Source organism: Aquila chrysaetos, chromosome 9 (assembly GCF_900496995.4).
Source record: "Aquila chrysaetos chrysaetos chromosome 9, bAquChr1.4, whole genome shotgun sequence".
NCBI lineage: Eukaryota > Metazoa > Chordata > Aves > Accipitriformes > Accipitridae > Aquila > Aquila chrysaetos.
Genome location: NC_044012.1, coordinates 13,558,575 through 13,573,101, shown reverse-complemented (window position 1 = coordinate 13,573,101; position 14,527 = coordinate 13,558,575). Strand labels below are relative to the sequence as shown.

Here is a 14,527-nt window from a genome sequence, read left to right as displayed (position 1 = left end):
CGCCAGAACTTAATTAGGTGATTGTGGACGACTCAGAAGTTGCACTGAAATGTTTGAATCTGATTTCTTCTGTTAAGCTGTGTGGACCCAGGCCTGAAGCATGAACCATGCTAATTACTATCTCTTCCTCTGCTGAACACCTCTTGTTTGAGGTGCTGCACTTTTCTCCTCTAAAAAGGACGATTAATGTGGTTGATGTAAAGCTCTCATGTCTCACCGTTTAGCTTTAGGATTACATTATGGATTTAGAATTTCCACTACTTGTGATTTACTTCAGCCCTGTCTGAATTGCAGCACGTATCCAGCTACTATTCATGGTCAGTAAGCCTGCTTGCACAGTGCTATATGGTCATTTGAGTGTTCTGGTGTTGCATCTCATTAGTAAATTCCTGCGATCAGTGAGAGGAGCAGCTTCCCAAGTATTTACCAGCCTTTCAATTGAGCCTGTAGCTTAAATAACAAAAGTTTGAAAGCCTTTCAATTTTTGAGGTTATTTGAAAACAGGTAACTTTCCAGCTGGTTTGGTGAACTACATAATATTATATAGCATTTTTACTGGGGAAGAAGTTTTCAAAACAAATATTTCCCTTATACCATTTGGAAAAGGCTTGCCTTTGTCTTTTGGATCACTTAGGAAAAAAGCTACTTAAAGAAAAGAGTTTCTTCTTGTTGAGCTGCCTCATAGAAATAATTGCCAATATTGACAGCTTGCAGGTCTTTCAGATTCCTGTCACTTTTAGTGAGGATTTCCGTACTTCTTCCTTTAAAAGGAATTCTGCACTGCTAACAAATCCTCTGCAAAAATTAAGATGTACATTTGCTTAGATGTACATTATTTTTGGATATGTCTTTTTATGATTGTATATGAATATTTATTATGCATGTAATATCTTCTACCTCTTAAAGTATAGGAAGAACAATAAAAGTTTAGTGTGGGATTCAAATATATAGTTAATTCATGAAAATAATCTTATATGTTTTAAAACTGTATCCAAGCTAATCCTAGAAAAGCGCTTATGGTAGGTAAATTACACGTTTTACTACTTGAGCATTAGAAATGCCATTAGTACAAATTTAAAGGACTGCAAAAACCAGTAGATAATGCTAATTTCAAATACAGAAGCTAAATATATTTTGTACTTTTTTTATTACTCGATTTCTTTTTTATTTTATTGACTACTTTTTATTTTAACTATATGTTCTTACATGCTGCAATCATAATGTAGTGTAATAATATTAATATTTTATAGAATCTGTATTTATAGTTCTTTATTTAGAAACAATGCAGTAGGTCTGCAGATCTTTGAATCCTTCTGGAATGGTGCCCTCCAAATAATGATAAATTACTTGTGCAGTATGCCATTTGCTAATTATATCCATGATTTACTGCAGAGCAAGACTTAAATCATTCATTTCAGTCTTGCGTAACAGTGCCATAAAATTTTTAGGTTTAAAAATGGTTTCCATGTGTATAATTTAAACAAATTTTAGAGCAATTGTATACACAAAATATTGCAACCATCCATTTGTTACATTCTTTGTCTCTCTTTTTTTTAAACTTGTACTTTTAATGATTACTGTGGTTGAAATTGTTATGCTTCATTTTCATAATCATAGCTTTTAATTCTACAACAGTTTTCTACATGTTAGATTAAGAAAAAGATGGCTAATTGTGTGTAGATACCATGTCATTCCTGAATAGCCCCACATTCTGGAAACCCATTTTAGAAATATTCACTTTATGAATTAGTCTTCAATTAAAGGCATTTCATTTTTAAAAATGAATTATTATATCTAAGATCTTCTTGTTTTCAAGCAGCTAATGTTGATGGTTTTTTTTCTTCACTCATCCGTACACCAAAGTACAGTTAACTCTCTCTCTTTATATTTTTCTCTTTATCCATACCTATAGGTGAGAAGCCTTACAAGTGTCCGCATTGTGATTATGCTGGTACTCAGTCTGCATCCCTCAAATACCACTTGGAACGGCACCATCGGGAGCGACAGAATGGAGCAGGACCACTCTCTGGGCAGACTGCAAGTCAAGAACACAAAGATGAGACATCAAGTAAAAGTTCAGTGTTTATTAGACCAGATATATTGAGAGGAGCCTTCAAGGGGCTTCCCGGTATCGATTTCCGAAGTGGCATGGTCTCACAGCAGTGGACGTCAGGAATGTTGCCTTCTGGAGAGCAGCAAGGACAAGCAGCTGGCATGTCATCTGAAGTATCTTCAGAAAATATGAAGGGTTCAGACATATCTTCCAAAGGAACACACTTCTCTGAACTTGGCCGTGCTTACCAGAACATGGTTGGGAACGGTGTGAACTTTCAAGGGTCTTTGCAAGCTTTCATGGACAGCTTTGTGCTAAGTTCTTTGAAGAAAGAAAAAGAAATGAAGGATAAAGCTCTCTCAGATCCACTTTCAGCAAAAGCTCTGGGCTCAGATGGTGGTGAGGAAAAGATAAATAGCAAGTCCTCACAGCGAAAAACAGAAAAGTCACAATACGAACCTCTGGACTTATCTGTAAGGCCAGATGCAGCCTCCCTCCCAGGTTCATCTGTTACTGTGCAAGACAATATTGCTTGGCACGGCTGCTTATTTTGTTCCTTTACAACTTCGTCTATGGAACTAATGGCTCTGCACCTCCAGGCCAATCACTTGGGCAAGGCTAAACGTAAAGACAACGTCATAGGGAACAACAAAGACCAATCTAGAGAAGCTTCAGCCTCGGTTAATAAAGTCAGCTTGCTCCCCTCTTCTGTGCAGTCCAGCAAGGAGGCAGTCGTTTCAAACATGCTGAGCCAGCTGGACTCAGCTTCTGAGAAAATGACCCAAGGACAAAATAAAGAGACCCTGGGAGAGCAAAAGAGCACTGCTTGGCCCAGCCACATGGAATCCACTTTTTGTAATTTTACAACAGACTTCTATAAGCAGTTTGGTGTTTATCCTGGTGTTATTGGTACGGGAACACAAAATTCTTGCACCAGTAATGAATCCGAAATAAAAACACAATCCGAAGATGACCCAAATATTCTGCTCTCTGACTCTGTAAATAAAAGTGCTACTGATGACCTTTCTGACATAGCTTCATCTGAGGATATGGAGTCTTCCAAGGAAGAAAACATTGAAGATGAGGACATTGACACAGAACCAGATATTATGAATAAGCAGTTGTCTGCCCTAAATAAAGAAAGCAGTGAAGGAGGCGACAATATACAAAGTGCAGTCACCTCACAACCAACACAAGGGCTTGTATCACCACTGCCACAAGCATCAGAAAAGCAGTGGCACAGTCAGAATCTTCTATCCTCCCATGAAACTGCACAAGGAGTGATGAAACCCGAACAAGTTCAGGGTCCACAGGTCCTGGAGAAGCAGATGAACATGTTGTCAGTCCTAAGAGCTTACAGCTCTGATGGCTTAGCAGCCTTTAATGGACTTGCAAGTAGCACAGCAACTAGTGGATGTATCAAGAGACCTGACTTGTGTGGTAAGTTTTAGACCTTCTTTTAGACCATTTCAGAAAACACTTGTGCAGAATCATGAAGCTGCTCTTTAAATATACTTAGTCATGTTTGTTAGTAATACATTTTTTAAAATGTTAAACCCTGTGGGCCAAATTCTAGTCTTATATGTGGTCTACTCCATTGAAATCAGCAGTGCTGCATGCATATACTTACACAGGATTTTAGAAAGAACTTGCTTTTTAAACTAGAGTAGCAGCAATATAGACTATCTGTGCTAGTGGCATCTGAAGGGGATACTGGTTTAGCATACTCAAAGGAGGAAAAGGTTTTACAAAATTTACATGGTAACTTGCAAACTTTTCAGTATTTTGATACAAGAAAGAACCCAAGAAAAACACTGGATGCTTTGCCAAGCAAATCTTGCTTTCTCTCTCTCTTTTCCTTTTTTTTTTTTTCCTTTTTTTTTCCTTTCTTTGAATTGGGGTGTGTTCAATTACCACAATATTAATGAAATCAAAGGCCAAGTGCATGGAATGCGTCTACCTGTGGTGAAGAGCCTTTTTTTTTTTTTTTTTTTTTTTTTTTCTTTCCCTCCCCCCTTTTTTAATTATATTTTTCTGGTTTGTTTCAATGGCACCCATATAGTAGTTGCCCTTGACCATTTTCACTACTCTAACTAGTGGTTGTACAAGTTGTGATCTGCCTAATTAAGAATATGCCTCCAGGTAATTAAAGAAACAGCAACACACCAAACAAACAAAACCACCTTTTACCCTTATTAGTCTCTGATTTATAAAACTGCAGTTTTGCTTCCTCATGTCACACCCATCACATCTGACAAAAACGAAAGTTACATCTATTTGGAACAAATGAGAATGAGGATTTTTTCAATTTATCTCCTATTTTGTCAGCATAGTTCTTGTTTGAAAGAGATTTTAGAGTGTAAATCCTTTGAAAAACAGTATCACTTTAAAAAGCAGAGTCAACAAAGGACACAAAAACTTCTGTAATGCTCGTTTCACTTAACCTTCAAACTAATCAGAAAACTCATTGTCAGAGCTGAACATGCATAATAAAATGTATTCAAGTTAAAAATAAAAAAAAGGAAAAGAAAATGTGATCAACAGTTTTAAAGCCTGACAATTTAAAATGAAACCCTAAATCTGCAAGCACTTAAGAGTGGTTACCCTAGTTAACTTAAGGTTAGTGGGAGCTTTGTTTGATTTTACTAGGATAGTACCTGTGCTTAAAGGCAGAACCCCTTCTTTAGGCCTCTCTCTGCTTTTCCAAGTGTATTAGTTGGTCTGATAAAAACGTCCGATTTTGCCTCACAAAGTTTCTCTCACTTGTATGCTTAGAGCATTTTGGCTTCACAATATTGTCATTACTTAAACTGAATCATGAGCCTAAGTATCTGCATGGCCTTACTTGTAAACTTCTGTGTCTCAATGCACTAAGAACCAGTTCAGATAGTTGGAAATATTTCCAGGTTCTTCAAAATCAGCAGTTACATTACTGATATCTTCAAAATAGTTGATAGTTGCTTTAATTTGCAGCTGGTAAAATCCTAGTTGGATTTTGTTTTCCTCTCTATTTGTGGAGTACAATCAATCAGTTACCAAAAAAAAAAAAAAAAAAAAAAAAAAGGCAGCACAGAAATTACTCTCTAAACAAACAAGTAAAAAAATTGGAAAACTAAGATTAGTTGCTTTGTACAAAAATATCTTTATACTTTTTCCCAGATGTAAGATTTTTAAAACAACAACAGCAAAAAAAACCCTTTAACATTATTATTGAAATGAGGTCATGTTACTTCCATTAGTTTTTTGTTTCATCTTCCAATCAATTCAACAGACATTTTATGATGGCTTGAGTTTGTATGATTTTAAAGACCATATCCCTTTCACAAGCTCTGCCCAGTGATAATGGATTTGACTTGAAGTATGAAGGAAAAAAAAAAAAAAACAACAGAAGCTTGTCTGTTCTACTTTTTAAGCCATTTTTAAATGGAAAATGCAGTGCGAGTCCTCCTTTCTCCCCCCTCCAAAAATAGCTTTTTAAAATTCTTTACTGACATACTATTGAGTGTTTGCAGAATATAAGTATTAAGGTTGACTATTTAAATATTTCATTTTTCTTAGAATCTCACAGCAAAAGTGGATGAGTATGAACAACCCCTGTGTCAGTAGTTCTTTTTTTATTTGGCTGGCTTGGACACCGCCCACTTGAAAGCAGTGTTTTGGGGGAGTTTTCATTTTCGCAGTGACATTTTGTACTGTGAAATCACACTCCATCTGTGCATGCTTGTGCGGGGAATCTCACCTGATGTTTCTGCATTTGCAGATTAGCCATCAGGAGCACCCTATTCATTTATTAGCCTTCCTTCCCTCTTGCACAAATCCCATGACCTTAGTCATGGTTCCTTTTGTCTCTCCTACTGCCTGAGAGATCAGAAAACTTGAGACCCACCTCCAGCACCCGATTCCAGGGCATGAGTCTTGTGTTCCTTTGTATTTTAGGAGTCTCTGTGCATTTGCCTTTCTTTTTACAGCCAGTGATGTGTGGGTTGTTGACATCTCAAGAGAGAACACTGATACACTTGATACAGTCCTTGCACAATCAAGACAGCAAGGCATGGTGCTCTTTCTACAGTCAGAATACAGTGGAAATAAAATATCTCAGCTTCAGTTAGCTGAGATTGCATCTTTGATTGGCCACGCTAATTGAGTTAAATTTCTGGCTGCATAAAAACAAGCTGGGATTTTCAGTGATCCATGTGGATCATTTTTAGTTGGCAGATTTTACCTTAAGATAATGGATCAGTTTTTAAGCACAAATCTTGGCACAAAAAGGGTTTAATATCTCAAGGAGAATGCCGCGAACTCACATTGTTGTTTTGGAAAGTCACCACACGTGGGGGAAGCAGTCCTCAGTTTCCCTGTATGTAGAATGAGAGAGACCGATGATGTACACATAATTCATTTATGCTCCTATCGTGCTTCAGGCTGTAGGGATGAAAGACACAATTAGAAAAGAACCATAATTACTGCATAATACAGAAATTTCCATGTCAAAATGCTGCTGAGAAAAATCACAAATTTTTGTAATATTTCTCCTTTACATATATAGCAGAATAGAAAAAGCCAGAAGGAAAGAAAAAAATACCATTGATGAATTTAGAGTTACTCCTGAACTGTACTTGGTTTTGGAGTCTCAAGGGACTATACCTAGGAGCCGATCTTGTTAATCTTTGCTACCACGCAGTTTCTAAGAAGACAAGGCTTTCCGTGCCGCTTGGCAGCCAGTAGCCCAGCGTGGAGGGGAAGCCCAGGGCCATGGCTTGGTAGATGTCTTGAGCATCCACATCCCCTGCTTTCACAGCCCTTGCTCATTGAAGAAGTTACGCTTGGAGGTTCTAGACCTACTTTGTATTTTAGTTTTGGAAGATCTGTTTTCCGTTATGTTTATGCTCTTCTCTTTCTCTGCTTGTCTTCCCATGTACACGTAGCTGTATTGCAGTGATGTTCTGCCTCCTGTTCCAAGTCATTAATTCACACGTGATTTGCACAGCATCTATTTGTGACAAGACCCTTTCCTTTCACTCTCTCCTCCCCTTTAAATTTTTCTGCTTTGTGTCTAAGATGGTAAAATTTCCCTACTTGCATCTTCTGCTTGGGAAGTACTTAGACTTTCAAAGAGGAGCTGGTGGGCTACAGAACTGTTGGCCAGAGATAGTCCTGGGTGTTAGCTGGTTGCTTAATGGGTTAGTGCTATTGAACCCACGCTGAATGATGTCCAAAAGTATTAGTTCCATGTTGTCTCTACAAATCTAATTTGCTTCCATTCTTGCTTGCTTTCCTCTGCAATGAATGCTGTTTTCTCCTGCGTAGGCTCCACCCCATTATCACTTCTTCCACTGTATGAAAACAGGGCAGGGACCTTCTGATGCATGGTAGGAGCTTTGGAGTTCTGATCCTGCAAAGGGCTGAGCACTTTCAGTTTCCTTTGGAGCAGAAAGTGTTCAACATTGCACAGAATTATTAAAATGTTCAGCATTGTAACTTTCTGAAATACCTTCCAAATGTGGAACTGCAGCACAGACAAGAGGGCTGGGCAAGGGGAAGATCAATTGTGGCAGATTATTACAGCTTTATTGTCACATAATTATAGTGTTCTACCCCAATGTTTAAATAGTGAATTTAGTTGTTGCAAATTGCTTATTGCCACAGGTGTCAAAACCGAAAAGATTATAATGCTAACCCCTTCAGAACTACCACCAACATATAAAAAACAGAAAAAGATTTTTAATTGTTTGCGGTGGCTTCACTTGAATCCTTATTGCAGCTCTTTTAAATTATGAAATCCATATTAAACAGAAGCAAAAGGCCTGGTATATCCAAGCTCTAGGACAGCTACGAGGCGATGGAAGGTCATCCTACTGCAGCAAATTGTAGTACTCCTGCCTATTTAAAGTATCTTGTAATGCACTGAAGTAACCCAACATTTTGTCCTGATCTGCAGTTGAAGGAATAACCAGAATGTTATTTTCCTTCAAGGCAGAATGAAATGATATGGAAGTTTTACTGCAGACTTTTCTTTACCCCAGTATGGTGATTTTGAAAAGGTTTCTTTAGTTTTAGTTAGGAGGTCCAAGGCCTGCTTTTAGTGTATGAACTGTACTGCCGAATGGGAGATCAGCACCTCGGCCCCACGCCTGGGTTTGAGCTGCACTTCTGGATGTCGCAGTGCCATTTGGATGGCAGTATCAAACCAAACTCATATGGCTTGCTTCCTTTTTTTAATTAACTGGGAATACCAGTGATCCAGTGAAGTTTGTGTTGCTGGATAAAAGGGCCGGTCTGTGAATAGCATTGTATTTGCCAAATGGTTCGCTAGTCATTTCAGTACAAACAAATGGATGGTGTCTGTAAGTCTGCAAACACTGTTGACATTTAGCCTTGTTTATGTTACTTTCCTTTTGCTGCATATTTTTGGCTAGAAAAGATACTGTCTGAATCAACATTGACTTCCTAAGCAGAAGCTAAGGACCCAGTCTTGCATCCCTCATTCTCGATGAGTGGGACTGCTTACATGACTAAGGATTGCAGAATCAGGTCCTATGTTTATTTGACTTTAAATTTCATTGCTATATTCATGTAATTTAATTTGATTGTATTTTGTTGTATCAGAAATCGGTCAGGTACCACCATTTTGTTTACTGTTGAAAACTTTTATTTCTTACCATTTTTCATATTGCAGTGTAACATTCCCATTCCGTTTATGTTTCTGGAAATTAACCCCTAAAATATCTGATACAGCTAAGTGCTGAGTACCTTCTATCTCCAGTGAAACTGGAGGCATTCAGTCCCTCCTAGCACCAGATCTGAAAGGGGGATTGTGTTTGCAACAGGCGGCCTTGGTATGTGCCTTGATTTCAGACATCAGTGGCCAGCCGCACCAAGGCAAATCCCTAGCACAGAAAGGCTTTTCTTTTCTTTGCAGAGACAAAATAATGATGTAAGCTTAGAGCTGTATGATTTTACTCTAAAAGTTTCATCTCCCAAGCAATATATTCTTATTGTTTTTGTCATATCCAGGTCAAATTTAAATTATAATTTAGGATTAGGCAGAGGCATAGAGATGTTTCCAGGTCTTTCCAAAGTGAGACAATGCTCTGGTTTGTGTTTTGGTTCAGGAATATATATTCTTGTGTCTGAGGTATAGCATTTCCTATAACTACTCATAAACACGAACAATTTAGACATCCTTGTAAGTCAAAACTAAGTGTACGATTAATACCTATTATGAGGCCAATTTTAAACAATTAATTTGACAGCAATTATGATTTTATGTTACAGGCTTTCAGAAATAAATAACCAAATTCATCTTTGTAATCTAAGGAAGTTAGGATATCTTTATGCAGAGATGATCTTGTTATGCACAGTATTGCATATCTGGAATTTCTGAGGTTTGCTCCCACCTATCTAGATACCTGTAGTACCAGGAATAAATAATTACCTGAGGCTTATTAATTGTTTCAGCAAAGAAAAAAATATATACCTTAAGTGTAAGCATTAATATATGTATACACAATACATCCACAATATATAACAAACCATCATAATAGTACAAAAATAGAGGTCCTGAATATGTTCTGTTATTTATGTGTTTGGCAAGCTTAGGGAATGGACTTTAGTATGAGTGAAAATTCTCTTAACATTTTTAAGGTTATTTATTGTCATTTCTATTTGAGTTTTTAATGGTCCTGTATTTTGTAATGCTTTAGCAGGAAAAAATACTGTAGTTATCTTTTTTCATATTCTTTAAGCAATATTTCTAGCTTAATATATTGTGCCAGGTTTTCCCGTATTAACCAAGAAAGACAGTAAAATTCAATGAACAGCACTCTGACATCCACAATTTAAAACCTGTGATTGAAGTGAAATGTGTAAACTTCTAGTGGGTTATCATGTGCTTTGGAATAGAGTATTGTTGGAAGTAATTAGAAAATATATTAAGGTTTCCTGGTAATGAAGGTATGTAAGTTTTAATAATTGTTGCTTTCTGAATAAGTGTCAAACTATATCTTTAAATGTATATGGAGTTACAAGTTAGGTCACTTCTGAATGGAATGTAAAACAATACTAAAATGCTTCAATAACTTATCTCAGTGTTGCTAATAAAAAAAAAAGCTGTTAACCATTAGTGCAGTTTTGAGTCATTTTGTTAATACATTCAAGAAAACTCTCTGAGAAACTGTTGTACCTTTTGGTAGACCAAAGACCACTCATGCAATCCACAGTCGTTTGGTGCTTTGAGAGGCAAACTCTGCAAAGCTACTTGTGGGCCTTGTAAAGGATATTTATTAAAAATGCAGTCTTCTAAGGAAGGAGTGGTTTCTTGTTAGAATGATGCCATGTATGGTTAGGCAGGTATATAAGGGGGGGGGGGGGGGGGCATTTGACTTGTTTCCTCTGTCACAGAAAATATCTTGGGAATGTGGGACCTGTTTCTCCTCTGTCGCTGTTAAAATCCAGCAGAATTTTTTGTGGAGGCCACTGGGTTAAAAATGAGTAATGTGGGATGGATTAAGCGTGTAAGTATTAACGCCTGGGTGCTTGGCCAGGGCGAACTACATACTTGGGTCTAGTCCTGCAGCTGGAAATATAGCCTTAGTGAGTAATGGGTACACAACGTCTATCCCAGTGGAGAGATACCAGGAGCATACAGCCCGTGAGTGATCTTTCTTGGTTAATCTTGCCTGGCCTTACATTAAGGCGCAGTCTTCGGTACTGCAGATAGCACTGAACTCTCCTTTTTGTTTCCCGTGGAAAGAATGTGCAATAAGCGTCCTGAGACTAGCCTCCCTCCTCAGACCTGCGTACGATCCACCCAAGATAAAGCAAGCGTAGGATAACAAGCAACCAGTCGCATCAATCCCAGTAGTATCATTCAGGTCTATGGTAAGTGTTTCCAGGATGGGACCTGTAAGAGGTGGCCTGTCGTTTGGTGCACCGCCGAATACACAATGGAAGCTAAAGGAAAACATGACTGTGGCTCCCAGTGTCACATCTTCATTAATGCTGTCAGTTTTGAATAGCATATTGGTACTTTTTATTTATTCCACCAAAACACCATGAGTCAGGACCTGACATTTTAGTGTTCTGTGTCATACTGAGAAAAATCTGTAGTTCAGCAGTAGGACAATTATATTATTTTGGAAGGGCTAGAAATAATACAGCATTTGTGAGACAACTGTAACATTTATCCAGACTCAGTGTGAGATTGTTCTTCCTTTTATTTGGAGAGCACTTCCAAAAAAGTATCAACTAGGAGCAAAGAAAAAAAGAGACAAGAAAAAGTGGCAATTATGAATCCATTTAACCCCCATAGGGTATAATCTCATCTTGTGTAATACCGCTGGCTGTTACATGCCTAAACTTCTATGCAGTGAGCTGTGAATATAGTCCTTATTGTCCTGTGGGCAATATGACTAAGGAAAAAATATCTCTGTAATACAATGGAGCATTTGTCTGAATGGCGTAACCTAAGGTCCATAACATCAAATCTAAGTTGTAATTATACAGCTGCAGTCACACCACTCAAGTGAAGGCTGTGTCAGCACTTGTATTATATAAGAAATCCTGTTTTCAAGGGTTGATGAGTCATAGGCAAAAAAACATTTCTCGCTAAACAATTGTTCTGGTTGTTCCGAAGCAACGTCTAGGTACTGGCCTTGCCCCAGTAGGATGTGGTCATGTCTTGTCTTCTGCAATATGCCATGGCTTAACTTGGCAGTTTATTTTGCTAATGAACGTATCTTTTCCGAGCTAGGAAATTACCTAGAAGGTTTGGGGGGTTGTGCATTTTTATTATTGTCAAAACATAAACTATGGGTGGGGAAGAAACCCCGGGTGGGTAACGTGTCCACTAACAAAGATTATAACAGGTGAAATGCGTCTTTCTCAGAAATTATGAAATTAGGATTTTTTTCCCAGCTTGCCATCCCCAGTGTTGATTTAAGTTCTCTGATCTGAACGCTTCCTTAGAAGACCCGGTCACGATTTTATTTTTTGACATGCCTTGAAATTGAGCCTTTCAAGCTCACAGTAACTGTTACTGCCATTTGAAGCAGCCACACATTTGCTGGCAAGGAGCAGATAGGAAAGAGGTTTATTTACAGCACTACCACGGAGGTGAACTAGGAGCACTATGCATCCCTCCCGCACGAATGTAAAAGGAATACACTTAGGATTGAGACCAAATACCGGAAACCACAACAATTTCTCTACTACATGAAATTTCTAGATAGGTATGCTGGATGCAAGTGACTTCAGCTCACAGATGCCCCTGCCTGGAGCATTGCCATTCACAAACAGGCGTTCCTGAAGCCACCCCCACGGCAGGCATTTGCACCCAAGTCGCCTAGCCCACCCCGTTGTCCGTGGAGCGAGATGCAAGCCAGGAAGTTTCTTTAAGCCAGTCTCCTCTGATCCGGGGTGTCTGTAGCACCGTTCCCTGCATAGAACGGCCATTGTTCAGCTCGCAGAGCAACAGTGGGGTAGAAAATAGCATGCCGTGCTGGGGATCAGAGAGGGAATTGTTCCTTAATTATCTCTTACTGAAGGAAAAAACGCAAGGCATATCCCGATATGTGCCATGACTCTGGCAGGACACAAGTCTTTTAAATGAGCTTTGGGGAGGGGGGGCTCACATTCAGAGGCTGGCAGCCCTCACTCCTCCTGCAGGTCTACCTGTGATTCACTCACTGACCATGGAAAAAAATAAGTTTTCCGCTTTGGATTCTCCATTGTGAAATGGAAAATAATAGTACTTATCTCCCTGGTAGGAGTGCTGTGAGGATGAATGAATTAATTAATGTTTGTAAAGTACTTTGAAGATGAAGAACATTATATAAGTCCTCAGTGTATAAATGCTTCCTTCTCTGATATAACTACAGTAAGCTATAAAAATTTATTGATGAAAATAAACACACATTGAAAATATGCATTGGGTGTGTATATCCCTTCAATATCCCAGCAGCGTTCGTGAGCCCGACTTCCCGAGCAGCACAGTGCGGCGAACCCGGTGCCGAAACCGGCCTTCGGCCTCAGCCCCTACCTGCGCCGAGCAGCCGGTGCTCGGGGGCTCTCTGCTCCTGCAGGAGCTTTGCCATATTTTGGCCATAACGTCTTTCCACCAAAGCCATGAATTTTGACCTCGGGGCTCTTCGCGGTGCCAGCTGGGTTGAGCCGCCGGTTTTTGGCCATTGCCGCAGCACACCAGCCCCAGCCGTGTTGTGGAGCAGTGCAGCACCCGCGCCCGAGGCAGTCAATGGCTCAGCAACGTGTCTGGCGGGATGCTCGGCCCCTTCCCACTGCCGGCCGCCCGGTCCGCCTGTCCTGTGCCTGCGCGAGCAGGCCCTTGTCAGGACCGAGGACCTGCCACGCTGTCTGCCACGGTTTGTCCCCTCCTTTTCAGCGTCAGTGTGATGCTCAGCGTTCGGTCCCTGCGGTTCTCGGCAGGTCACAGCGTTCCTGCTCACACTCACCGATCTGGTGGCTAAAACAGGCTGTTGTCTGTTTTTTAACTGTATGGCAGTGCCTTCAATTCGCTACTTGTAAGGTAAAATTTTTATTGCCTGCTTTTCAACGTTACCATCCTAGATTAGTCCTTACTGCTTTACTTTATATTATTTCTCTTTTTATGCAAGCCAGGAAGTGCGTTTGATCCCAAACAGCTCACATGTATAACAAGGCAAGTTAAGAGGATGCAGGGAAGGAAAACCAACACTTCAGCCATATAGAGATGTGCCATTTATCGAGAGACATGTAAGAAAAGGTTTGTGCCTTGAAATGAACAAAGGTGAAATTCAGGATTTCTTGGGGGCTGTCCTCGGTTCACAGCTGCCGCATAGATCAGTTTGTGGACTTTAGGAGAAAGGACCACGTTAGCCCTCATTGTGTCTTGTTTCACTTGTCGCTTTGCACAGCTAACCCTGTTCCGGTCTGCGCGCTTGGTTTTCTTTTAAATCCTTTCCAATCTTCCTGGTAAACCTGTTGCTGGTTTAGCCTGCCAGCTGGAGTGCGGGGGAGCTCCGTGGGTGGAGGTGGGAGCTGCGGGTGCAGGTACCGCACTGGCACGGTCTGGTGAGCCCCCAGCCCCGCTCCCCGCTGTAGGCGGCTGAGGGCTCTGCTCTCCCTGCGGAGAGTTTGAAGAGAGTGACAGCTTTTGCCCAGCAAAGTCTGCTCCCATGCTATGTGCACCCAGTTGCCAAACACACCGAGACGCATCGCTGGCACAACAAGACATCCCCAAACTCTGACCGGCACCGACATGCACCCGGCGGTGTGGCTGATTTTTCTGCCCCCTAACACAAGAACTGTTTAATAATGGGAGGGTTTATGGGTGTATTCACTAATCATTATATAACTGTACATTGGGGTGAAAAAGAAAAAAACCAAACAAACCAGAAAAGCTTTCCCAAAGGATAGAGGTGGGAATCCCATTAACATGATGGCTCCCTCTTTAGTTGCCCAAATGATTGACAGCTGGAT

At 40.0% G+C, this 14,527-nt stretch overlaps 1 protein-coding gene across 1 annotated transcript in view; it reads left to right on the top strand.

Moving 5' to 3' along the window:
* ZNF536 (zinc finger protein 536) overlaps window positions 1-14,527 on the top strand; it is a 227,191-nt gene that overhangs the window by 95,271 nt on the left and 117,393 nt on the right. The window contains 1 exon segment of the mRNA XM_030025661.1: window positions 1,913-3,493. Within this exon segment, the coding sequence (XP_029881521.1) occupies window positions 1,913-3,493 (1,581 nt within the window).